This window comes from Macaca mulatta, chromosome 12, assembly GCF_049350105.2.
Source record: "Macaca mulatta isolate MMU2019108-1 chromosome 12, T2T-MMU8v2.0, whole genome shotgun sequence".
Taxonomy (NCBI): Eukaryota; Metazoa; Chordata; class Mammalia; order Primates; family Cercopithecidae; genus Macaca; species Macaca mulatta.
The window spans coordinates 62182079-62209990 of NC_133417.1; the positions used below are offsets into that span (position 1 = coordinate 62182079).

Here is a 27912-nt window from a genome sequence, read left to right on the forward strand (position 1 = left end):
TTTGTAACCCGTTTGCTCCGGCCCACTCCCACCCTGTGGAGCGCTTTCTCGCTTTAATAAATACCTGCTTGTGCTGCTTCGTTCATGTGTTTCGTTCCTTTGTTAGTGTGTTTTGTTCAATTCTTTGTTCAAACTACCTAGAACCTGGATAACTCACACTCACGGCCTTCCTTCCGGTAACCGCGAGAGGCAGTACAGTGGAGTGAGTGGCACAGCGTCCCCTCAGACTGCCCAGAGCAAACCCAAGGTGTCAACTGTCCTTGGGAAAGTTTCTTACCTTCTCTGTGTTGCCGATTCCTGAGAGCTTGCTTGGAGGTTCTAGCAGGGAGCGCAGCTGCTCGTATACCCTTGAGGGAAGACCGGCCCTCCTCTGTCGGGGATGGTCGTCCTCTTCCACAGAGAGCGCAGCTTCCGGGAGGGACGCACACGGAGAAGTGAGGGAGGAAGGGGACACCCGCCTAGCCAGCCGGATCAGCCGAATCAACCCTGGCAATTCATGGGGTGACAGATGTCGCAGCCAGATCGCCCTCACATCCAGTGTTGCAGATTTTTTTTTTTTTTTTTTTTTTTTTTTTTTTTGGAGACGGAGTCTCGCTCTGTCGCCCAGGCTGGAGTGCAGTGGCCGGATCTCAGCTCACCGCAAGCTCCGCCTCCCGGGTTTACGCCATTCTCCTGCCTCAGCCTCCCGAGTAGCTGGGACTACAGGCGCCCGCCACCTCGCCCGGCTAGATTTTTTGTATTTTTTAGTAGAGACGGGGTTTCCCTGGGTTAGCCAGGATGGGCTGGATCTCCTGACCTCGTGATCTGCCCGTCTCAGCTTCCCAAAGTGCTGGGATTACAGGCTTGAGCCACCGCGCCTGGCCCAGTGTTGCAGATTCTTAATAATCATACACACTCACAAGATTTTTTGTGAAGTCTGGGCTGGTATGTATATAATACTTACAATAGTGCCTGATACTCCCTTAGCCCTGAATGAGTGTTAAAAATAACATTCCTGGACAGTTTGTGTCACAGTATAAAGGGCAAATAATACTAGTTCCAGGATGCATCTTTGCTGAACCTAATCAAGCTCTGCCACCATGATCCAGGGAGGGCATCACTTAAGCCCTATTTGTGACTCTGTCCCAGGGCTTCCCTGCATCGGATAGCTATTCTGAAAAGCCTTCTACCTCCAGTACAAATGTACAGAGGACCAACTCTAAAAGTCGAACTTTCATGAAATGTAAGTTTAAAAAACAAACTTTTCTTTTTGTAGGTGCCCTGTCATGGCTGGTGGATTATTTTCTATTGACAAAAGTTACTTTTTTGAACTTGGAACATACGACCCTGGCCTTGATGTTTGGGGTGGAGAAAATATGGAGCTCTCATTCAAGGTATTACCAGGTGTTTCCCAAATTTTCTTTACAATAATGAGTTAATCAATTTAAATGGTTTGATTTTACTACTATAATCAGATATGTGACTGCCACTAAGAGGAAATTTCACAGAAATTTTAGGGTCTCTGGATTAATTTTTTCATATCTCAGATCGAATTTGGAGGAATCCATTGCTGTCGTGAAATTTATTAGCATTCCCTAGTCTTTCACAACACCATTTCTGCTTGTAAATATGGGGGAAATGACTTTCTGCCACTCAGAGTAAATGCTGTGGGAGTCATATGTGATACAGAATAACTCTTCTGGGACATCTGTCTAGTATGTTGGAAGGAATAGACTCAATCTGTATTGGATCATCTTGGAGAACACAAATGACAGAAGGACATAAAAATACCTCTAAAGCAGGTCACCAACAGGTCAGGTGTGCTCATAGTACAGCTCCTTTGGATACTTTATACCATCTATTATACAATCACCAATTAACTTCTGAGAAAGCCTTGGCAACAGCAGTAGTAGAGAGTGTCCAAAAAGTAATTGCTTTCCTATTGGGTGGGTGTTCTGTATGTAGGCAAAAGGGTATAATTTTGGAGCTGCTGATCAAGAAAAATGGTTTTGAGTTGTGTACCACAAGCCTTTTGGTTTTTCCCAAAATGAGAGTAGGGGAACGTGAACAAATGGACATCTACACTTCTTTCCCTGATTCAACCAAAACAAGAACTCATATTTTACAAAATGGGATTCTGTGAAGATTTATTTACAAATAAATAAAAAACTTATATTGCAGGTTAGGAAATGAAAAAACTACATTTCACTAATCCTAAAATGATCCACAGCAATACACAAAATTAAATAAGCCTGTTGAGTTTGATTTTCTATTTCAAAAGTGTGTTTGAAGTTGAGTATTACTTCAGGTAAGGGGATACAAGGTCGCCAGCCAGGTGGTTTCTTGTCATTGTTAAGTGCCCATGATTTGTGGATAATCATTTGATAATTGATGCTTATCATCAAATTCTTCCAGGTGTGGATGTGTGGTGGTGAAATTGAGATCATTCCCTGCTCCCGAGTGGGCCATATATTCAGAAATGACAATCCGTATTCTTTCCCCAAAGACCGGATGAAGACAGTAGAGCGGAACTTGGTGCGGGTTGCTGAGGTCTGGTTGGATGAGTATAAGGAGCTGTTCTATGGCCATGGAGACCACCTCATCGACCAAGGGCTAGATGTTGGCAACCTCACCCAGCAAAGGGAGCTGCGAAAGAAACTGAAGTGCAAAAGTTTCAAATGGTACTTGGAGAACGTCTTTCCTGACTTAAAGGCTCCCATTGTGAGAGCCAGTGGTGTGGTAAGTTCAAGTGACAATTTAAAATCTTACTCCATAAAAACAAAACACAAAATCTCTTTCAAAAATGTGTGGAAAGAATGAGTAATTACATCATAAATAAACATCAAGTATGAGCATAGATGGGACAAAGCATAGCTGAGAATTAAATATAGGTAAACTTAAGGAAGGCTACCAAGTGGTCATGTTCATTGATTAACTCAACAGATATCTATGGAATATCCATAGATCTGGGAGTATTTCAGACTTGGATTACAGGGCGATGAATGAAGCAGACTTGATCCCTTCCTTGTGGAGCTTAATTTGGGTAGGGAAGAAAGATTATAAACAAATAAGCAAGTCAAGTGTAAATACAAAATATAATAGCTCTCATTTAGGGAGCAGGCCACAGTTGATGAATTCTCAGAGTGGTAGAGAAATCCTCTCTGAGAAGGAGACTTTGTAACTCACGCCTAAAACACTAAGTGTCAGTCAGCCAAGCTCTAAAGAAGAGTGCTAGGCAGAGGGTGAAGGTCATGTAAAGCCCTCAGACAGGTGAGTGTTCTCCATCCAAGCACTGGAAAGAAGGCAAATGTTGTTGTCAGGGTGTGAAGGAGGGAAGAATGGCGCCAGAAGAAGGTGAAGAGGAAGGAAGGAGCCAGATCACACAGGTCCTTGTAACCAAAGTAAGGATTTTCTTTCTTTCTTTCCTTCCATCTTTCCTTCCTTGCTTCCTTCTTTCTTCTGAAAGTAGTGGGAAGTTACTGAGCAGAGTTAAGCAAGGGGGTGATAAGATTTAATTAGGATTTGTAAAGATTTCAAAGAGGGACTTAAAATTACAGAAAATATCAGAGAATAGCAGATAACATTCCAGGACATGAGAGATAGTATCCGAAGGGAAGAAGCTAAGCCAGATAAGGTGGCCAGAGTACAAGACTAAGAAAACATCAAGGAAGAGGAAAAGCTGGGGAAAAGCCATTTCAAACCCATTCTAGGAGTGAAGCTGCATTTGAAGAGGATGGTAAGACACGTGGGTTTAAATATGATTAGCCAAGCCTTCAGCTGGGGTTCTTTGCCTTTCATGCTTATTTCTAATCTTTTATTTCCAATTTGATTTGACTTATAACTATCCCCAGTGTTTTTGTTTTATTTCAGCTTCCTTTTTCTTCATCCAAGAAATTATTTTAAAATGTGACCATTAGTTATCCTGCCCTTTTAGGCCAAATTTTTTCAGTTCTTCTAGAGAGTGGGTTATACCATGCTTTCTATCTGGAAATTCTCCTGATAGCAAAAACTTATTATAATACTCCCCTTGAAAGTATTAGGGAAATCCAGGAAAGCTATGAAAGACAAGAAACTAGTCTTAAAAAGTGATTCTGTTTTTTACAAAATTCAACTGATAAATAAGCATATGCGACCTCTTTTTAGGTAATGCACTATATTATAAAATTGCCATTTTTATAGGTCCAAATAGAATGGCAGCTAATTTAGGTGGCTCAACCTGGTAATTTATCAGACAGTTTGGATTTATATACACACTGTTCAAATGACAACATGTCAAATATAACTGTAAAATAAATTTACAATTTTTAATTTCAACCCCTGAGCAGAAAAAAAAAAGAAAGAAAGAAAGAAGGAATTCCCACTATTGTAATTTTTCCCATTCCAACAGCACAATCTCAGTAAGAGTAATACTGAACTTTAACCACCAGAGGGCACTAGAAAACTACGTTTTGGCTCCACTGGTAGGCTAACTTGTGTGAGTTCCTACGAAATTTCTGAAGAGCTCTCCTAATGAAACAGCCTTCTGCTGATATCTCTGCTATAACATATCAAAATGCAGCAAGTAGTTTAAACACTGATTTTAACAAATTCCTTCTATTTTCCTTTGTTGTTTCCTTGAACAAATTTCAGTGAAGATGTAGTTTGCTCCCTTCTGAAGCAACCAGCAGGGAGCGTTATTACCATTTTTAAAAAATTAGGACCTTTCTCCAGGTAATTTGGAGCAAATTAAGTAGATCATTATTTTAGATAGATAATCTTGGAAATTTCCAAGAAAATAAACTCCACAACTTCTTTTTGTATCTTGCTCCATTTCACTTCTTTCAACCTTCACACGTAGATACTTAAATCCAGTGAAAGTTTTGTGTTTTGTAATAAGAACAAATATTTTCTTATTGAACCAACAATATTTGAAGCTAATAATCTCACCAATAATGTATTTTTACACTGGATTAAACTGCTGGCAAACAGTCTATAGCTCTGTTTCCCTTTTTTCAACCTCCATGTGTAGGAATTTAAATCCAGTGAAAGTTCGTGTTTTTTGTAATAAGAAGAAATATTTTCTTATTGAAACGACAATATTTGAAGCTAATAAAAGAATCTCACCAATAATATATTTTTACACTGGATTAAACTGCTAGCAAATAGCCTAATGTTTAACAATTCTGTCATAAATTGTGGGGAATATCTACTTCCTAAATTGGAAAGTGAAATAATACAACATGGATAATTTGACATTTATACACTGCCTGATTTTTTTAAAGATTAAAATGGTTTACAGTAAAAACATGGATCAATTATTTTTAAATAAAAAGGAAAAATTCTAAAAATGGTTAATAATGAAATGAAGAATAACAATTCCAAAGCACTTCAGAGACGATGTCTATATGAAGAAAAGTATTAGGTTGGTGTAAAAGTTCCTTCAGTGGCAAAAACCGCAATTAAATAGTTTCCTTGGTAATTCCTAAGAAGAAGGGAAAAAAAAAACATCCTCAGGTCAAGTGAGAGAGGGGCATGTAAGGGACAGAAAATTTTATCTTTCTTTCCAATGCTTTTCGGTTCTTGGAGGGATTATACAAAATAAACACAAATATCAGTTAACCAGGGGGTTCTCAAACACTGTCCTGACCAATGTTACTTGTGCTGTCTCAGAGTTCCATGGTCAAGTACATTTGAGAAACATTCGTACAACATTCTGAGCAGCAAGCTGAACATGCACACCCTGAAGATTTTGAGAAGTTCTGGAGTAGAACCACCTGTTCAGCTCTGTGGAAACCTGCATTTTCCAAATTTGTTTGAAGATAGAATATTTCTGCATGATCCACAAATATAGGAGCTTATATAATATTTATCTGTGCTGAAGTACAGAGAGCAACTGCAGCATGCTTTCCTTCTTTTAAGCCCCGAGATTATTCTACCGTCACGTCTTTCTATTCACCTTCCTCTCTGAAGTTCAGGGCTGGGACTGGGGGGCACTAAATCCTTCTGTGCCTTGTGATGCCCACGTTTACTAACAACGAGCTGTCTCTCCCATATTTGTCATTTTAAATTGCAAATAGAGCTTTCTCTGAGGATTTTTGATAGAGATGCCATCCTTCCATAGTTGCTTTGTTTCTGTCCGTGCCAGGCACCTCAGAAGTCATTATCAACCTGGTACTATTTTTAGCATTTGTTTCTATGCCTTGAAAGTCTGTGATGGTTCCTGTCCAAAGCAGGTGGTATAAATATTCATCTCAAACCCAAATGAAGTCTGGTGTAAAGTTTCAGATTCTCAAGGAGAATCCAGCTTCCTTGTTTTCTCCCTGTGCTAACGGGCAAATTGTTTTTCCTAGTGCAGCATTCAACTGAAGGTCTGTTTTTCCGCTGTTACGTGGAAGACCTGAATTCCAGCTTTTTGGCTTACCCACGCCTCTGTTTTTCTTCCATCCATATGAAGGAGCAAGTCTTTCTTGCCAACCTTTGCATGGTTCCCTGTAGCCTTTAATTTTTTCTGCGTATTCTGATCCCTGAAGATGTCCTTTACTTTCTTGTCCACTAAGCTAAGCATGTAAAAGTGAGGACCAATGTACTGAGCGCCCTTTTATGAAGTCTGGCAACTCTGTAAGCATCCAGCCGCCATCAGTGCAGCACCCTGAGTTAGAGCTCTTTGTTAGGCATCATAGAACCGGAAAGGCACAAATAGTGTCCCTGGCAACAAAGACTTCAGCTCCTCCCAGCTCAGGAGGCTTTCCAGGGACGTGTCATATAGATTCGGCTCTGCACAGCTGTTCTAGAAATCTGAAAACCCTAAGTTGCACTGTTAACCCATCATCTTGTTAGCCCTGCCCAGGATGTCAAAGGAGGAAAGGAAATCAACATTTTTCTGCAATAAATGGTGACTTAAAGAAAGCTACCTCCATATTTGACCCTGTAAATCCATTAAAAACCTGGGGGCCTGCCAGAAAGTGCCTTTATGCTTGGCTCTAGATTAGCTTTCGTGACTTTCCTATAATGAATTGTAGCTCGCTTGAGTCATTAAGGAGATTCTGACAGGGAATCAGCTGGAATCTGCTGTTCTTTGAAGGACTCAATTTATCTATGATTCAGTGCTTAAGCAGTCAAAAGCCTTGAAGGGGTCAGTCAGGGAACATAGCTCATAACTCTTATATGTGCATTGACTTTCAGTATCTGCATTAGATAAACTTAAGACCAGAAAATAACTACTTTTCTTGCCACCTTTGCTCATTTGTTATTTAGCATTCCAGGCAAAGGTTAATTAAAAGTTTCTGTGTGTTGGCTCTATGGCTGATCACAGGCCAAAATTAACAGATTGAAGCTGTACTATTACAAGATTACATTATGTCTCTGTTAGAGACAGCAACCAATAAAACTGGATAGTGCTAAGTAATGTTAAGCTATTAACTATCTTTTAACCTTATTATAGTTTTATATTCTGTATTTTCTAAATGTGTCTGAATGTCTTGTTCTACTTTAAATTGTTTTTTAATTCCTGTTTCGTATTTTGCTTCTTAGCTTATTAATGTGGCTTTGGGTAAATGCATTTCCATTGAAAACACTACAGTCATTCTGGAAGATTGCGATGGGAGCAAAGAGGTATGCTAAACTGTTTTCTATCTCATGGTAGCTGACAGGTGCAGGGTATGACACATTCATTGCTCAATTGAGAAATTCATCTTTCCCCAATAGAAAAATAATTTTCTAAATTTCTTTGTAATTAGAGAATCCACCACTAAACACAAAGACAGTGACTGGGGGAATAAAGGTGTGGGTCCTGCACTCAACTCACTGGATCCAGAAAGAATACAGTCCTGCCACCATCACTTGCCAAAGCATATTAACTTCTGCAGATTCATTAACCTTTGGGTAAATGGTAGTAATAATCATGCCTACTTCTAGAACTGGTGTGAGGCTGGAGTTAGGTAATACCTATGAAGCCTGCAGAACAATACCTAATGCTTAGTGCTCTGTAAATATTTGCTGTAATAATAATAAAGATAAAAATGTAAAAAATGCGTAACATAGGTAAAGATACTAAAGAGAGAACATATTTCTAAATAATCATTCTAAGGAAGCGGTCTTCTTCTCTGATTCCATTCCCCTTTCCCCTCATTCTCCCGCATTTTAAGGGAATAATGGAAATAACCAAATCCATGATCCATGGTAGAAACGTCTATAGGAAAACTCCACAAACTCAGAGCGAAATGGTTAGTAGAGGGAGTAGGGCCAGGAAGCAGGGAATAGAGACTCCTTCCACAGTGCTGGAGGTGAGCTCTGAGTGATTACACTTCCCTCACTAACATACATTCCCTAACAGTTCTGTGTTTGTGGAAACAGTTATTGGTTTGAGTGGCAAGTAGGACTCAGAGGAAAATAGATTCATGAGTAGAAATCAGTTCCCAAAATTGCAGATTGTTCTTTGGTACAGAGATTATTTTGCGATGGTAATCTAGGCTTGTCAAGTCTTACATCTTTGCTTTGACTTCAAGATACTGTTTATATTTTTTGGTGCATCCCATCTCTACCTCTTAACTCAAAGCTGCTACTAGAAGAAAAGGTATCTCTGTTGCTATATTTAGCTATGAATTGTAAACCTGAAGCCAAGGCCACTCTTTTTTAATTAGGAAAGAAAGGAGTCAAAGGGAAGTGAAAAAGTGTTAAAACCCATTAAAAGAAATAACTTTCAGTTACTAACAAAGAGGAAATAAAGTCATAAATTGTAAAAACAAAACCACAGTTATTTCACATTATATAAAAGGAAAAGTATTAAATTATGCATTTTTTTTTTTTTTTGGAGGGGGGAATGATCATTGCAGGGACTTTTTGTGCCGGAGTAACCAGTATTTTATCTGAAAACCCAAGTTCTATTCTTGATGACCATTGAGTCTTTCTCAATTGGATGCTGGGAGGCAAAAGTATAAATTATTCAGCCTTCACCTTCCACAAAGCCCCAGCATCTTTTAGTCTCGTTGCTCATTTTTAGCTTCTGCCTCTCATAGTTTGCTTGGGTAATAAAAAGTAAAGAAATGTGGAGGAAGTTAACTCATTTTCGGCAGAATTAATGAGGCTTAATACCAAGCCAATGACTACAACATTCATCCAGAAAGGCTCAACAAGAATAAGACCCTTAGATTGAATCATCCAGCTCTATCCCTTTACCTTCTACCTAAAATATCTCCTTGGTTATTAACCTTTCAAGCAGTTGAGACATATTTTTCCAAGGTAACATCTAGCTTCTCTTAGTAGCACATAACTTCCTTATATTATGCCATACTTCCATGCTTCCTACATGTTAATGTTCACACAAATCACCTAGGGAGTTTGCTACACTGCAGATTCTGAATCAGTAGGTCCGTGATGTGGTTGAGACTCAGCACTTCTAACTAGCTCCCAGGTGATGTGGATGTTGGTCCAAGGACCACCATTCCAATGTCAAGTTCCAACACAATGACTTTGATCTAACCTGATAATCAAAGTTGAACTTCAGTTACAATACAAATGATTCATGAGGTAAAGGTTTAGATAGATTTTACCAGAAGCCTATTTTTTCAAATATGTTTATGTTAGTACAAAACAATAAATTTCCCACAGACCCAGAGCATTAGAGTAAATTGACCAGGCAGATAATACTAGGTTGTAAACAACTGAAGAAAAATATTTAAGGTTAAAAACGTAGTTTCATTACCAGAATTGGTGCTTATTTTAGACACTGGCAACTTCTCCAAGAGCAGTTTCTATGAACTGGGGGATGCCAACCTGGTAGCAACCTGATGATTCCTCGTGCTAGTAGCAAAGAAAGACTCCCACCTTTTCCACAATTGGACAAAGCCTTTATGATAGTTTTATACAAGGAAGCATCAAAAATCCACCCAAGAAATTTAGGGCTGTGACTGTTATCTCCCTATAGCCACCCGTGGTTTAGAACCTTAATCATGTGGTAGACTGAACATTCCAATTCTTTAAGCACCAGGCTTGTTTGGGATTCAGAACACTGAAATGACATCCATATGCAGACAGAACTAATTGCACTAAATAATTTTATTATTGTAACTAACATTTATTGAAGGCTTATTGGGTGCTAAACACTTGATAGTCATTACCCCAACCCTCTGAGATAGATACAATCGCTGTCCAACTTAAAAATTAGAAAAATAAGATTAGACAGGGTAAATAATATGCCCATACTATCAGAATTACAAATGATAATACCAGGACTTGAATCTAAAATGACAGATCATAGTTCCTATATTCTTAACTATTGCTAACAAAAATGTTTGACAAAGCCCCTGCCTGTGTCTGCTGCCTAAAGTGACCCTTTATTCATTTCCCCCACAGCTTCAACAATTTAATTACACCTGGTTAAGACTTATTAAATGTGGAGAATGGTGTATAGCCCCCACCCCTGATAAAGGAGGCATAAGCCTGCACCCTTGTGATAACAGAAACAAAGAGCTAAAATGGCTGCATAAATCAACATCAGTCTTTCATCCAGAACTGGTAAGCAAAAGATTGGTACCTCTTCTTTACCACAAATATGACTTTTGATCAAATAGGACATAAAATTTTCATTATCAGCTTCCTCAGTCAGAAGTTTTGTGTGTTTGTGACAATGGGATTATGTAAAAGCTCACTCACAGAGATACATGGGTATCTTTTGAAAGTTGGCAAGTCCTTTTTTTTCTTTTTCAAAATTTATTTCAAATGAGTTATTTTAAATAGAAGTCACCAAGTTCTTGTAGTTACATTGCTATCATTTGCTTCAGTCAATCGACAACACCAAAAGTTAGGCTTAAAGGCTAGAACTGGTTCCCACTCGTTATCAGAAATGCTTATAAGGAGAGGATATGGGCAGCACAGGAAGCCGCATGTCTCCTACAAGTCCTGCACTTGAGAATGAATCTGGTTCCTCATTCTGCCCCCTTTCCATAGAAGGAGACTTTTTCATCCCCTACGGTACCCAGAGACTGGGGCTTCTAACGGTCTGCTGGACCCAGCTTTCACCAGCTCGCTGGAGCCGCTTGTGTGTACACTTGCTAACTTTGCATTCAATCCTACCACATTGGTAGCTTGAAACTGGCCATATTGGGAGTATTTATACCACAGAAATTGGAAGATGTTACTGGATCAGGGATACTTTTCTGAAGGTCCAGTTATTCTATTTACCAGAACATTCCTGGTCTACTGTATTCATTCTCAAAAGTCCTCTCCATTTTTCCAAATTACATTTTAACAGAATATGGAGTCGTAAGCCTTGGTGTAGGAGCTTAAGGTTGGCGAGAATAGTCTCAGAACTGCCTTCTTAAATTTTCTACCATCTCTCTAGCAGGTAGCCACCAAATCTCCTGTCTACAGTAAATATCTGGGTATTTGGAGACTCTCAGTTTGCCCAGGGCTGTCCCTAAAGTAAGCACCTTTTCTTCCTCGAGGTACCTCCGTTCCTGTTAACAACACAGCCAATGACTATTCTCTTCTCAACATTTTTCTTCCTGCTCAAGGCCAAAACTGGGGCCTGAGTAATGTGTTCTCCAGCCTTTCTCCCATTAGATCCTCTCTGTTGTATTTCAATTCTTTCTGGACAGTCTTTTTCTCTTTAGTAATAATGGTTATTATTGAGTTATTCAGAAAGATTAGGAATTATTAGCATATATGCTGCTAATTTTATTTTTGCATAGTGTTAGGAAATCCATATACATGCAGTGTAGTGAATAACTTACATCTTACCTTCTCCCTGTGCCAAAGTCAGGAGGGAGGGAAGGAGAAAGGGGGAGTGGGATAAGGAGAGAAAGAGAGAAAGTGAGTAAGAGAGAGAGAGAATATGAATAAGAACAAGAACTAAAACACATTCTTCATCTCCAGAATTGAATCTTGGGAAAGAGTTCAAGCACAGCAATTTCTCTTAAGCAGTAAGCCGATTTGGTAAAGGAGGTAATTTAGTTAAGATAGCAAAAATTGGAAAACCTTTTCCCTACCTTGTTTGTACCTATGACTTTGTGACATTTGACACAGCTGCCTTCTGTCTTGGGTTTCCTTTTTGATGTTACCAAATGTCCTGGAGATTAGAAGCTTGGTGATCAGCTTTCTTCTTTTTTCAGTTTTTCAGTAGTTTTCATGCTATACCTCCTAGGTCCCCCAGTACATGTAAGTCTTAAACAACAAGAGAAGTATAAAATGAGACTTCTTTACAAATCCTTGACAATATTCAAGCATCATATTTCCAAAATCCTGCAAAGGTGATGATACTTTTGAGGAACAATCTTTAAAATAAATTATTATGACAGTCACCCCTTTTTGATAACTTATTAAGGTTTAAAAACAACATGTGTAATTAAGATCGTCTTTGTCATAGTCATAAGTAATTGAGAGAATTTATAGATAAAAAAATATATAAGCCATTAGTAAGTTCTATGTAATTTATCTATCATTTCTAGGATATTCACTAAATATTAAGCAATAATAGAACTTTATTTAATATTTGGACATCAGTTGTTATGAATTGTCAGAGATTATGGTAAAGAGCTCACAAATAAAATACATCACTTCCAGAATTTTGTAATCCAAATTCACAAAGACACCTACTTTAAAAATTAATTAGCTTTTTGTTGCAGTATGTATTTTTTCTTTACCGTCAATGAAGTAGTTATCATCTATCAAATCCAATAAATGTCATCTGTAATGTTTTCTCTTTAAAGAGTATATAGTTCTCAGCCACATCATCAAAAAATTTTTATTTTGCCTCCTGAGGACTTAAAAGTCTTATAGCTTGGAGGAGGATGATTACTTAGTCTGAGACAGAGACAAATTTAATACTTTTCAAAGTCTGTGTTTATGTTAATAATTTAGTTCAGAAGAGTTCTTAAAAATCAAAAATATAACTGCCTGTCAGTTTTTTTAAATTGGTTTTCATTTCTTTATATCGCAGTTATCAAATTCAACCTCATTCCCAGATCCTCTTTCTCTCCAGGTGAATCACATTGTTTTTGAAAACAATCAGCAATTATTATGCTTGGAAGGAAATTTTTCTCAAAAGATCCTGAAAGTAGCTGTCTGTGACCCAGTGAAGCCATATCAAAAGTGGAAATTTGAAAAATATTATGAAGCCTGAAATGGAACTGATGTTTTTATATAGTAAATGCATTAAATACTGTGAAAATAACACTGAACTTGTTAACTGTATTTCTCAGCGGTAGTTTAAATTTTCAATTTTAATAGAATTTGAATGGAAGATTTTTTATAAATCACAATATTTGGAATACCAAAAGATAACTCAGGAAAACAGTCCAACATTGGACTGAAGTCCTTCTTCAGAACTGGGTGGCCTTTTGAATTGCCTGCTTTCCACCCTGTGCTAGAACTCATCCTGCAAATTTCCCTATGAAGCTAACAAGTAACCGGAAATGAAGACAGAAGGACTTGAGAAAGCATGAGGGTATTCCCAATGACTGTGTTTGATAATAATCAGCTCTTCTGGCCCACAAGTAGGAATGATCAACGAGAACTTAACTTAGTCCTTTATTTGGAGATTTTTTCATCAAACAAAAATTTCTTGAGTTCTTATGGCTAGAATACCTCGGATGCCCACAGCTATCACGTTTGTGAAATCCCTCCAGACTACATGCATACTTACCTAACAGTTTGAAATGGGATTGATCTACTGCCGGTAACCCTGCTTGATGGCAGCATTTTGATCTAAATTACATAATGGTTTTTCCCAATCTGAATCAGTGGAAAAAAATTTAAGTGAGGAAGAAGAGGGCTTCAAATGCTTATTTAATTCTAGGTATGAACACTGTTTCAGCTCATTTTGTGCTTTTAAAACTACAATTTTAAAGATTTGCAATACCAATAACTTCCTAGATTCATGTGGATTTTTTTAAAGGCAATGAAAAAAGGCTGGATTATAACACACTGTAGTAACCAAAAATGCATTTAAGCATTGAATGCACTCTAGTGCAGGGCCAAATAAGAGGAGTTGAAATGAGTAAAGCAGAAATAGAACTGCTGAAAGTTTCTTTTATATAAAAATAATAAAATATGACTTTAGATATAGTAGCAGTCACAGGAATGAAATATGCTAAAAATGGGCTCTAAAATATTTCAGAGTGAAAGTAAAGTGAAGGAAACACCATGAAACGGGAAAGGAGTGAGGTAAACAAGTCTTAGGAAGAGAGTTAAGAAAAAATTCCCCTGGACTTAACCAGAGAAGGAAGGGGATCTGGTATCTCTATGAAGGAAAAAAGAGTAAAGCCCTCAGTGTGAACCCAGTGAAAACACTGAAAATTTGGGAAAAGTTAAATACTGATTTCATCCAAATAAAGCCTCTAATCTTAAGTATACCAATACATTGACATACCAGAAGAGGCCTTAGAAATCAGGATCGCCTTTGCATTTATTTCATTAAGAAAACTGATGCTGAGAGGACAAATTACCTAAAAATCTTAAAACCCAGGCAAGTCAGTCAAAGAATCAAGATTAGAATTCAGGTTTCCAGAGACAGGGCTCATTCTGCTGCCTCAGGTCACTGGCTGGCCTGAACAAATCTGCTTCACAGAATTCCTTAGAAAGAGGTACACAAATTTCTTTGCTGGGATTGGGTCCCTGGAGGACAACCATACTATATTCTTGTTAATATTTTTTTTTAAGTTAAACCTTGGTTCAGTTGAGATGAAGGTGAAACTAGATATATTTCATTCTGACTTCTAGTTTAACATTTAATTTCAACTTCTAGTGAGTTAACGTAAAAGCAAAACTATAAGAATGGGAAAAAGAACTATTTCTGCACATTTGTAACATATTTAAGATGTTTTCTTCAAATAATTGAAAATTGTAGATGAGTAAGAGAATGACTAGAAAATGAGATACAGTTATATGACACATAATGATGTTTTAGTCAACAATGAACCACATATTTGACATTGGTCCCAAAAGATTATATTAATAGTATGGTATCTTTACTCTACTTTTTCTATGTTTAGATATGTTTAGATACACAAATACTCACCATGATGTTAAGATAGCCTACAGTATTCAATACAGTAACATGTACAAGTTTGTAGGCTAGAAGCAACAGGGATTCCATATAGCCTAGGTGTGTAGCTGGCTACCTACACCATCTAGGTTTGTGTAAGTACACTCTGATGTTCACACAATGATGAAATTGCCTAATGACACATTTCTCAGAATGTATTTGTGTCATTAAATGATGCATGACTGTAATTCTTTTCAAAACAGAGCCATATGGGGCAAGGGGGGTCGGGGGACACAAGTCAGTTGCCAAAAGACTAATTGAGTTAGTGACACACTGAATATGCTAGGTGCTTCACGTAATTCTTCTTGTAACTAAAAAATGTTCAGAGGTTTTTTTCCCCCCGGGTATATAGGCTCTCTTTTTATCCAAAAATACTTTCCACAAAGAAGTCAACTCTGTTCTGAAAAAAAAAATGAATTGTGTTTTGAATACACTCATCTTTGGGTATATCAGCTAAAGGAAGTTGGATTTTTTTCCTTAACAGAACCTTCTGCAGTCCTCTCAGTTCACATCCTTTCTGACTTTACCTTGACCAACTTATTATATAAAGCTATATTTAAATCTCTATTGTCAATATGACAAAGGATTGTTTTCAAACATCACAAATTTGTTCTTGGATAGAATTTTATACATTGCTTTTGTCATATATTTGCTGTTACTCTAAGAAGCAAGGAACTGATCACTAGTTGGGAATTTATATGGGCCTAAACTTGAGTGTATTGATTTATTATGAAATCCACTACCAACATTTTCTCAAGCAGAACCTTCTAAATTTTTTTCAGGAGACTGGAATAAAGGTATAAATGCTACTTGATCTTCTGGTACTTCTAATGATAAACCTTTGGATGAGACAGGTACTAATCAGTACTGAATTCTTCAATAGGAGACTGTGTTATAGGAGCTACAGATTTTTCCCTGAATTAGCTTAGGTCATTGCCTTTTCTTTTTTTTTTAAAAAAAAAAAAAAGTCTATGCATCTTGTGACCTTGAATACAAGGGTGGTCTTGATAGTATTTGACAGGACTAACCAACTTACCAAGCCATCTAAGTGCTTCTGAGACTTTTCAGTTTGCACAATTTCTTTCTTTTTCAACAGTTACCCAGCGCTTCTGCCCTACTCTCTTGTAAGCTGACAGAGCTGTTGTTGGTACAACCGTGTTTTATCACCAGCATCAAATTTGCTTAATACTGCTTGCTGACATCCCCTCAGCTGTCACTCACAGCAAACCACCATGTGCGATGATCACAATGTATTATTAGCTTCCCCACACTAATTTGGAAACATTCTCTTAGATATTAAAACACCTTGCTTCTAGTATTAGTTTGGGACTGAAGAGGGGCAAAGATACCATTTACAGTGTATAGGAGTCCAATATTCCCAACCAACCTTGATTTCATGAATGGCTTGTAATTATTTTTAGTGGGCACTCATGCAATAGAATGAGGTTTAAACATACCAGAGAGTACCATCTTTCTTTGTTTTAACATCTCTGATTGAATTCCTATATTCAGAATACAAGAAAGAAATTTTACCAACCTGGCACAGTGGCTCACGCCTGTAATCCCAGCACTTTAGGAGGCCAAGGTGGGTGGATCATGAGGTCAGGAGTTCAAGACCAGCCTGGGTAACATGGTGAAACCCTATCTCTACTAAAAATACAAAAATTAGCTGGGCATGGTGGTGGACGCCTGTAATCCCAGCTACTTGGGAGGCTGAGGCAGGAGAATTGCTTGAACCTGGGAGGTGGAGGTTGCAGTGAGCCGAGATTGTGCCACTGCACTACAGCCTAGAAAACAGAGCAAGACTCCATCTAAAGGAGGAGGAGGAGGAGGAGGAGGAGGAGGAGGAGGAGGAAGAAGGAGAAGAAGAAGAAGAAGAAGAAGAAGAAGAAGAAGAAGAAGAAGAAGAAGAAGAATTATTTTTACCTCAGAAGAAAGCCCCAAAATCTTGGATTAAAAACGAAAAAATGACAATGGGTGATGGGAAAAAAGAAAGGAACTAATTATCATTGAGTATGTGTAGGCACTATTTGTATAGGCACTATATGTGTCCCCTCTCACTGATGGGTACAACTCATGAAGTGAGTCTCATTCTCCCTGTTATACGAAGAAGGATAACTCCCATATACAGATGAGGAATTTGGCAAATTGCCCAAGGTCATCCCACAAGTAAGAGACAAAGCCCAGTTTCCATTTTATCTGGCTCAAAAAAACATTTCTCTTACTATACCATGCTGCTATATAATTAATTTTCTTCTTTACATAAGGCTGTCATCTCAGGTGGGTGCATTTAAAAGTTTCTTGGTCTCAGATTACTGACGCCACAGTATTGAAATGAGATTGAATTAAACTTCTTTGGTCTCTTTTGGATGTTGCATAAACAGAAAAAAGAAACTAGGTCTCTCTGTGGTAACCAACTGATGGGTAGGTATAACCATGGCTACCCCCACATGTTTTGCTGTGATCTGTCTCTTTAACTTCGTGCAGAACCTATTCTCTTTCATCTCCTGGACCAAATATGAGAGAAGGAAGTGGACATGTGGAAGGTTCTTCCTCCGTGAATAATATTGAAACAGTTCCATATTCTGGAGAAATACCCATGGTTCATTGTCTCATGCCAAGATAGAATTCAGGACACAGACACACAAGAGGAGTGGGTCTAGGAGTGGAAAGTTTAATAGATAAAGAAGAAGAGAACAAGAAAGCTTACACATGTTGAGAAAGCGAGTTGCTCAAGAGAGGGTTTTCCACGTTTGGGGCAAGATTTGATGGATTTTATACAGAGGCTTGAGGAGGTGGTGATTGATTTACATAGAGCCCAGGGGATTGGTTTAACCAGGTGTACTATTTACACAGCCAGTGAAAAGACTGGCCCTCCCACCCTAATCTTTTATTATGCAAACGCAGCTTCTACCTGGCTGTCACCATGACCTTGCACATGTGGCTTTACTTGACTGGCACCATGACACCCACACACCTGGTGACAAGGAAAAGGGAGCGGGAATTGCCATATTCAATGTGCCTGGCTTCCAGGTACAGCTGCTAACTTTACATATGCGAGCCTCTAGCTTGCAACTTGATTTTTCAGGCTCCTTTTTGTTAGAAAACAAATGGTTTGGGGGCTGCTTTTTATTAAAGGAAAAATTCACCGAGAACTATTTTACCCTTTCTAATGGCCTAAAATAAATTTTTAATGACTCCTGTATTAATATTACCAACTCTCTTGATTCCTCCAACCTTTAAACAAAGCTAGCAGATTGCTCATCTTGAATAGAAATAAAAAGTTAAAAAGTTGGAGTCCTTTAAAACACAAACCATGACTTTTTATTTCTACTGATTGTGTAGATTGTCACTACTGTGTTTTGCAACAACTTTTGCACGGGTTACTCAATAGTTGCTACAAGACAATATGCCTTACAATCAGAAAAAATAATATTAGCCAGAGATATTGTACAAAATATTTATTTTTTGACAGTTTTGAATAAGCCATATGAAGTATTGTATATCCCTAATAAGGCTTAATGGATGGTATTCCAGGTGTTGGTGGTGTCTGTATCTCAAAGAAAGAAAAAAAATAACATCACACTAAACAGAATTAATGCCTCTGTTTTCAACCTAATGGAACAATAGTTATCATTTCAATTAGGGTCCCTTTGCAAGTTTATGTGATTCTTTGCTTTGTAAAAACACAAAACACAAGGGAAAATTCTCATTTTCCAGCAAATACAGCAACTTCTATTATGCTGAGTTTCTAATAATGAGTTGCCATCAAATAAGTAATAAATAATTTCTTTGAAAACAAGAGCTTTCTGTTTTATTATTGATTGACAGGTATTTACCAGTTTAAGGATATTGTCCATAAGTATCTATATAATAAAGCCTTTATATTAGATGTTAAATTAAAATTTTTGATAGCATGAATAGATTTTTAAGTGACCATTCAAAAACAGCAATTTTTGTAAATATACTGTATGTGTGTAGATGTGTATATATATATATATGTTTGTCGATGCTTTGATCTGGATGCTTTGATATGTTTGTCGATGCTTTGATCTAAATATTTGTCGATGCTTTGATCTGGAAGAAAGAAATATCAAGAGTTTCTACTCACAACGTAAAGAAAATTAAATGTTTTTGGATATTTTTAATTCTTTCAGTTGTATAGCTTTGTCTGCATCTGGCCTTCTGTACAAAAGTATCTCAAGTGAACTTTCACTCTGGATACCGTTTTCCAAACTTCAAGGAATAATCAAATTCTCAATTATCAGGGTGCTTGTTATTTAGTTGAAGATTACACACGTCTTCTGCTTCAAACAACTACCCCAAATTTGCTAGTTTTATATATATTGGCTTAAAAACAAGAGAAGTCAAAGATTAAGTAAGTGAATTGTGTTAAGGATTGCCTGAAAACGTTTGCTAAGGGGAGAATAAAACTAAAACTATGGAGTATAAAGGATGTTGGAATTAAACATCTTTAAGTACTTTTTTTCTGCATCTGACCAACTGAAGTTATTATAAAGAAGGAATCAAGTATGTAACTTTAAATTCTAGGTAAACACCCAAATTACTTTCTAAATTCATTTCCAAAATTCTCCTGTGCTGGCAGTTAGCTACTAGAGATCATCATTTGCTTTTGCAGTTTGCCATGTTCTGAGTGACTTCAACTGTTTACTGCTACCCAAGTCATTGTGTTTGTATTGATTGCCTGGCTCAGTTATCTCATGTTCTTCGTGAGCTATATACACATTTTCATTGTCTTTAAACAATACTCTGTTTTTAAGTTAAGTAGAATATTGTACGGGTTATCAGAAACCCATATTCATTGTGTTATGTTTCTGTCTGATATTTTAATGTTGGCAAATATGGTTTTTAACATTGCATTTTACAATCCCATTGGTTTTTAGAGTGATGAAAGTTCAAGTTTTAAGAGAAGTGGTTGCCTTTTTCATACTGTCAAACATATTTTTTCTTTATTATACTCTGGTGCTTTATCCTTCTCCATAATTTTCTATTATTACTTATTTTAAATGTTTTCCCTATCACATTGAAAAACTTAAATGTCCGTTCTCCATTTGAAAACATGCCAAAAGTACTGTCCCATGTAAATATGCAGAAACAATTACTATGAAAATGTCAGCATAGTTTAAATGTATTACTTTGATGATTACAGAGATTTTTTTCAAGTTGTTCATGTTAAGATGCATCTTAAACAGTATCTCAGTTCCTTAAAAAATAATAAAAATTTTTCATGTATATTACATATCTACCTACCAGAAATCCTTTTTACAATTTTATATACAATCATTTTAAGACCCTTTTGAAATAAATAATGCAAATGAATTAAAATAAAGTGTTCTCTTGATTTCTGAAGAGGCATTCGTTAATTATCTTAGTAGCTGCTGATATACAAGGATTCTTTCTAAAGTTTAAAAGGCAGCTAAAGAAAATAAAGTCTAGAAACCAGAAATAGAGACAAACTTTTATTGAGAGTAAGTCATACACAGCAGTTCTTTATTTAAATTGTAGATAGATAGGTAGGTAGGGGGAGAGAGAGATGCTAGCAAATTCTGTGCCTTCAATGTAGCATTATATGAAAGGTAGATTTTATATTGGCAGAGAAATAGAGCTATTGTTAGTTTCTGTTCATCTAGCAACAAAGGCAAACAGTCACGTAAGAAATACCAGCATTTGCACAATATATTAATTCTCCCTCTTCCCTGGTTTTAGAGTCCTTACCACCCCTGAGCTTTGAATCACAAAAGCTCAAGTAAACCTTCATGTGTAGCTAACAGTTTGTGTTATTAATCATCTTCCCCCTGAGTTTCAAATATGTTAAAAATCCCCCACACAATCTGAATCAGACCTTTGTGTTTCCTAGGTTACAAAGGCTCAAATCGCCAACCATCACCATTATGTTACCTAAGGTCACTTAACTCTGTGGCTTTCATGTAAGATGGCGGTATAGGGCCATGGACACCAAGCCAAAGAATAGTTTCAGGGTTTTTTTTTGCAAAAACTTGCATCATCCATGAACATGAAGCATTTACCAACTAAACATACCCTAAAATAGTTTCTGTTGACTAAATCTTTCATAGTTCATTCATTGACTGGTGAGAGCACAGAGCTAAGAGGACCAGCGTTAGCATATATTAGAGTCCCATAAGAGCTACTTGCTTTGCTGTGCCACGTAACCATAGGTCACCCACCACTACTTCTACAGGAATCCATCATTTCTGTTGGAATAACTCAAAATACAGGCTCTTGACAGTAGGTTAAAAACATGGTCCTGTTATGTGATAGATAACACATAACAGGTTTTGAAATTCAGTAGAAAATTGTAGGGGTTATCAGTAACCCGGAAAACAGGTTGTCCAGGCAGAAAAATTAGATGATCTAAATTAAACTGGAAATTGTCCTATTGCATCAATCTCCCTAACTTTATCAATAAAGATCTGATTTCCCTCACTTTTATTCTGGAAACTGACATTATAACACACGAAATCTATAGGTTGTATAGAATGAGGGTAACAGAACTTTTATATGGTATCTGTTTGAAAGAATAAAAGGAGCACTGTAATCCTGAATTCAAATTTGAGTCTTGTAAACAACTAAATAATAGTATGTGATACTATGGAAATATAATATATGACCCGGAAGGATTAAAGAAGTTGTCATTAGAATATGTGGGATTTATGTTACACATAAATAAGCAGTCATCCAAGAGGACTAACCCGGAGTTTTTCACAAAATGAAAAAGAAATAAACAAAGGGTTGAATAGTACAATGAAGACTGTATTACATTCAGACAATAAGGAATTGTCTTTTTATTTGCAGGGCAAAACAAAATCTTTATCTGTGGTGATAGAAAGTTCAGGGTAATATATATGGAAGCATGAAATGAAAAATTGTGGAACAAACTATCTAAGAATATAAATATAGTCTCTCTTTTCATAAATATTCAATACGTTATTTGACACATTGGTTTGAGTGAAGCTCCACAAGTACAATTTTAAGCATCTTGATTTGGGCTGAGGTCCAGTAAATTATATATTCCCAACAACTATCAGAGCTCTCTCACTAAAAATACATGCTCACGCTCTACTTTGAAAATATTCTAAGATAATTATTTCCATTTTCATAGTAACTAGTACAGTTATGACTAGCGTTGTCTCAGGTTTCTAAGGAAAGAAAATTATTCTGAGATACTGTTAATAAGAGAAAATGTGGTAATAGAGAGGGGCATTTTCTTAAAATTGTGCTAAAGCTGTCATTTTTATTTTTAATGACTTTAACTGTGCTAGACAAGATTTTATTTTCAGCCACAAAAATAAAACTATCCAACATAACTCTTTAGTCTGCTGCCCACCAATCTTCTAGCCCCTCCCAGTGTCAACCTCACAATGGGTTTAATTCAGTTTGAAAGCATAAAGGCAACATTTAGCAAACAGAATTCTCCTGACTGACAATTGCTCATCTCCCTCTGTGAGAAGATTCAGTGAATGGTAACACCTAGGAAGGAGGGCTATAGAATTTTCTCTCTGTAGATGCCAAGGAAAGCCACTTAAAATCTTGTTTGGTGATAACAGAAAAGGCGCAGAATTTTGGAAGGCTTATTGCCAGAGTCTGTAAAACCATGTTTAAAAGTAAGAAAGGTTTTAATACCAGACTTTCCATCACTCCAATGTACAGGAAGGAAGACGCCAAAAGAAACACAGGAATCATTTCAAATAGTCCCCTCAAATAGTCTCATTTGATGACCACCTTTCCAAGCACTGCTACATTTATAGCCAAATTATGCCACATTCCCCCAAGGGACTGACTGCTTAGTGCTGATCACACAATGCTGTATTAGTGAAGTTTTAAAAGAGAAACGCCCAAGAATGAATTTAAAGCTTTTTCATTTGAGGTTATCAGACTGAATTTTATCTAGAGTTATTTCCACATTATTCTACAGTGAAAAAGAGAGTCAATTTCCACCTCCCCCCAGGTGATAACTCAAAAAAGGCATAGAAATATGCACCCTGGGACAATAGAATTAGCTTTTCCTTTAGTGGGCATGAGACTTTCTCAGTTCCAGTTAGTTTATAAATGCATCATAGACTCGAACTCGTCAATTCTTTGCTTGGTATTTCCCTTTCTGATTTTCCGATAGGATATTGTATTGTATCTGGAATAAGCATTTCTGGAGATATCGCTCTTCTTCCCTAAGATTGGCTGCTCATCAGGTGTCACGGCTTGGGAACTGGCACTGCTCAGTGGGGAGTCCTCACTTGCATCACCTTCCTCTTTAAATTGAGAAACCTCTTCATGTTTTTTCTTAAATTCTATCACTCGAACTTCATCTTCGTCATCATTGCAATTATCATCATCATCATCATCATTAATTTCTTCATCCCAAACCTTCTGCTCCTCTTCATGTTTAGAATGTAACATGTCAGCTTGGCTAGGTTTTCGAAATCCCAGCCATTCAATTTCAGCTGCCTGGTGACCTTTGTTCTTCCTGTCCTCATCTTCTTCCTCTTCAAGAGGTTGCTCAGCAATCCTCTCCTGTCTTCTTATTTCCTTGTTACTGCCACTCAAAGGAATCTTCTCCCACTGATGCCCTGTAGCAAAATCAATTGGTAGATGAGATGTGTAGAGATTCCAAAATACCCAGCCATTAGTCTGTTATTCTCCAAATAATTTTTCTTGCTAATCACTTCCCAACACGTGTTTTATGGGATATGATTCTGTGGGTTACCAATATGTTTTGCACAACAGGCTACACAGTCGAAGTAATTTCGAAAACACTGCATTAAATACAGTTAAATAAGCATCTTCAGAATTTTTACAAGCCTTTGAAATGTTAATGAGTATTTTAAATCTGTAAGAAAGTCAACAACCTAACTTCATTTGTCTGTGGAACTCTGTTGTGGACTAGTATATTTAGTGAGACTTGTATTCCCTGAGACACACTTAAACAAAAAAATCTTGTCTAGCCAGTCACAACTGGATATGTGCACATATAAAATGAAATGTTTGGACTTATCTCTCTCTCACACATATACACACACGCGCACAAACACACACATACACACACTCACACCTCAAGGAAAATTAGAAAAATATTTCAGAAAGAAAAAAATCCTTGTTTCCAATACTGAAAATGATGACTGTCCATGACTGGTCACTTTTCAAACAGCTAGATCATACCATCATATACCCTCAACAATATTGATTGAACTTGGTAAGAATTAATTGTAAGGAAGCTGAGGTTGTTCTCTGAGCCTTCATCCCTGCAAGGCTTCTGTGGGAAGTTTCAGTCTGTGGTGTACACAACTCAGAAATCTGTCTGGGTTACACCCCTTGTCAGGCCAGAGTTCACCATTTTCTTTTGACACCATGAGAGTCTATAAGCAAGGTGAGAGGCAACGTTCCTCTTTGTCTTTTTCCTCCACAATATTCTACTCTCTCTGAAAGATGTTCACAAGTCCATTTTCATCCAAGGTGTTTAGTTCTCTTTTTATTTTTTGTTGTTTTCTCACTCTAGGGAATACATAGTAAACTTACAGAGATAGAAGTAAAAACGGGTGATCACCCTAATTTGTTACACACAGCTGCTCTCAGGTTGCTAGTGTCCTGTCAATGTTCCTAACTTTATCCATAAATACACATTAGAATGTTTGCTATAATCTTATGCTTTGTTTTGTTTTATTTTGTTTTCCACAAGAAGCAAAGTAAGTGATATTTTGTTTATATTCATGATTCAGGCATGAGATTGTCACATATAAAATTACTCCTTGAATTTATAGTTTTTCCTAAATATTTTTAGCATCTTTATATGTTTTAATCCAGTAACATTCTTTTTGAAGATTTTATAGCTGTTTGCCACTGTGAAGATAAAAGACACCAAAATCTGTGCCTCTATTATAGAGGAAAAACATACTCCGTCAAACAGCAAAGGATTCATTGAGGGAAAACTTAACCGGCAAGACCATCTAGCTGAAAACTACAGACTGCTTTCATTCTCCATTTGATGAAAATGAAAGATCTAGACAACTGTTATCTGCAATGGACTCCTGATCAAACATTTGAAAGATGCTCTAGATGATAGAAGGTTGAGATTCTGCCTCTGAGAGCTTGTTACATTGGAAGAAGAAAAATTAGGGCAAATAGGTTATTTAGTTCACATTATGAAGTCTTAAGTCTTACGAATTATCTCTGGTAATGTAACAGCTTGTCACTGGCTATTGCTTGCTACATATTTCCTTAAGTGGTGATACACTGCTAATCAGACATAGTCTGAGAGGTGTTCAGGCAAAGGGAGCAGATGTAGGAAATAGCCAATCACATTCCTGTCCTCCTTGACATCTACTATTTTATGTGATGTTCTAATATTTCAACCAATAGTCTCTTCAATATTTTGCCTGTTAAAGTCCTAACAAAGCTAAATTGGTTAGGTTTAGCAAGCTGACTTCAATTTGACATAAGATGTGTATGGCTACAAGAGAGGAAAGAAATGATTAATTAATAGATTTTATCCTACACTTTATTTGGAAACTGTTTAAATGTAGGTGTCTTCTTAGAAGAAAAATCTAAAGGATTTTGTGTCTCTTAGTCTATTAAGTTTATTTAAAATTTAACATAATCACTTCAATGTTTCTTTTATTCTTCCATTATCTTAAAGAACACAATTAAAATTAACTTTATCAACCTGTCTTTCTTTGGCATGAAATAGTTAACAATTTTGTACTTACATTAGAGGCCTATAAAGTAAATCATTTCATGAGATTACTTTAAACTGTATGTTGGCCGGGCACAGTGACTCATGCCTATAACCCCAGCACTTTGGGAGGCCAAGGCAGGTGGATCAACTGAGGTCAGGAGTTCAAGACCAGCCTGGCCAACATGGTGAAGCTCCATCTCTACTAAAAATACCAAAAAAAAAAAAAAAAATACCTGGGCGTGGTAGGGGCACCTGTAATCCCAGTTACTCAGGAGGCTGAGGCAGGAGAATTCCTTGAACCCAGGAGGCAGACAGAGGTTGCAGTGAGCCGGGATTGCACTATTGCACTCCAGCCTGGGCAACAAGGGTGAAACTCTGCCTCAGTAAATAAATAAATAAATAAATAAATAAATAAATAAATAAACCTGTATGTTAATTGTAGACTTTTAGGAAAGACCCGTTTTTTGAAACATTTACATCTCACAAGGTGCACACACAGATTTGGACACACCAAATCAAAAAGTAGGGTTGACTCAGTGGACTAACTTAAGAGATAGACATCACGTTGGCATGCCAATCAGCTATGCCAATCCATGCAGCCTCAGCCTTGAACAGTCTGGAATGCTTTATAAGGTGGAACCCACAGATAAGTTTATACTCTCTTATCTGCCTACAGCAGCTTTGAAAATTTGAAGTCATTGCCTGGATTGCTTTGTCAATGCCACATTCATGCAACATTTCATGGAAAAACCATCATCCATATTCAGTCAAACAATTTCTGTGTACAAAACTGTAGTTCTTGTTACCTTCTCTGAATGTCATTTCATCAGCACTTGTTTCTTGGAGAGAAAGATCTGTGATAGCCTTATGAACAATAAAGAATTTCTGTTCTGAGTTTTCTAGAAAAAAAATAAAATTAGTATTTTAACATTTAAAATATTTACTGTTCAACGGTTAATAAGTTACCAATTTAACCTCTAGTTAGATGTCTTTAATTTTAAATCTGATCACTAAAAATTACTATTTGACTCTTCAGATTCATTCTTTATCAATTCAATTAATTTACTTAATGATCACTTCATTGATTGGTAATCTCTCCTTTAATATTTATGTAAGATATATATATCTATAAGATATAGAACCATAAATTCAGACTTCAGGTATATTTAGGAGGAAATTTAAAAATTTTGAATTCTCTTTGTTCAAATAATAGTGGGGCTACCCATTATCATAATAAATAACAGTAGTGTACATTTAGCCAATACTTACCCTACACTTGTAGGTATTATTATTAGTATTCTGTCTTCTTCTAGTGAAAAAACTCAGGCTTCGGGAGACAGAAAGTTGTCTGGGGTCACAGAGCTATCAAATAGACAAGCCTGGATTTCACCAGAGGAAGAGGTTTAGTCCTTATGCTATGCATAGTAGAATAAAGGGCTACATTTTTGGGGTGTCCAGCTCATTCTTATAATAGTTTATCAAAAAAAAAAAAAAATCCAGGGCAAATTTATAAGTCAAAACAAGAAAATTAAGAAGAAGGGAAACACTTTACCTTTTAGAATTTTCTCCTCCATGGATGAGTTGAGCAACATGTTCCCTTGTAATTTTCTTCTTTCCTCCTGATTTCCTTTGCTGGGTACACCTTCAAGACTGGGTTCTACCCTGTAGTGTGGCAGGGGGCTGTCCACATCAGTCAATTCCTCACTAGTTTTAGTGATTGTTTTTTGACCGTTTTCAGGTGGTTTATCCCCATTACATTCAGCTTGGGTAAATGTAGCTGGAACATCTGTCATGATGTGCAGATGAATCTGATTTGGAGAGAGAGTTTTAGGGAAACTGAGTGAGTAGATCCTTGATAAGATACCTGCTCTTGCCTTCAAGTCCTATAGTTCCAACCCCTACTCTAAGAGCACAAATTATTCACTTTTGTACATAATAACACGGTTCTTTTCCTAAAAGTATCCAGACAGAGCTTAGAGCAAAAGCAAGAGGATTTGTGAGATCTGCCAGGAGCCATGAGCAAGAATCCAGCCAATCACCACCTTCTTTGTTGCTTGCCAGTCCCCTGGCAGAGTTAAAGGCACCCTTTTGATTTACATAAACAAACAATCTGAAGCAATCAGGCTTTTGTGTTGGCATGTAGAGAGGGACTTTCAGCTTGTCAGTCCCCCTCTGGGAACAGAGATTTTTGTCCCTTTTCATAATGGCC

At 37.0% G+C, this 27912-nt stretch overlaps 2 protein-coding genes across 4 annotated transcripts in view; one reads left to right on the forward strand and one right to left on the reverse strand.

The window, feature by feature from the left end:
- GALNT5 (polypeptide N-acetylgalactosaminyltransferase 5) overlaps window positions 1-26128 on the forward strand; it is a 68239-nt gene extending 42111 nt beyond the window's left edge. The window contains exons 6-11 of one of the 3 annotated variants that reach the window (XM_077956556.1): window positions 1256-1373; window positions 2395-2718; window positions 7489-7569; window positions 10309-10470; window positions 11297-11376; window positions 12935-13819. In XM_077956556.1, the coding sequence (XP_077812682.1) occupies window positions 1256-1373; window positions 2395-2718; window positions 7489-7569; window positions 10309-10470; window positions 11297-11376; window positions 12935-12938 (769 nt within the window). In that variant the 3' untranslated portion in view covers window positions 12939-13819. Of the gene's footprint in view, window positions 1-1255; window positions 1374-2394; window positions 2719-7488; window positions 7570-10308; window positions 10471-11296; window positions 11377-12934; window positions 13820-24849 lie in introns of those variants that run through there. The other 2 variants (XM_015110186.3, XM_001087663.5) reach the window with 2 other exon arrangements.
- Window positions 20466-27671, reverse strand: ERMN (ermin). Its single transcript, XM_001088029.5, has 3 exons — window positions 27256-27671; window positions 26510-26602; window positions 20466-23601 (listed from the first exon to the last, which is right to left on the reverse strand). Exons 1-3 carry the CDS (start codon window positions 27494-27496, stop codon window positions 23081-23083), a joined length of 855 nt encoding a protein of 284 aa, XP_001088029.3. The 5' UTR covers window positions 27497-27671; the 3' UTR covers window positions 20466-23080.
- Window positions 27672-27912: the final 241 nt, after the last annotated feature.

Bases quoted from the DNA above. Each gene is read 5' to 3' on its own strand.
- ERMN (XM_001088029.5), bottom strand. From the start codon at position 27,496: ATGACAGATGTTCCAGCTACATTTACCCAAGCTGAATGTAATGGGGAT. The intron at 26,603-27,255 runs GTAAAGTGTTTC...TTTTTTTTCTAG, and splicing joins GGAGGAGAAAATTCTAAAAG to AAAACTCAGAACAGAAATTC. The intron at 23,602-26,509 runs GTAACAAGAACT...ATTTTGCTACAG, and splicing joins TGAAATGACATTCAGAGAAG to GGCATCAGTGGGAGAAGATT.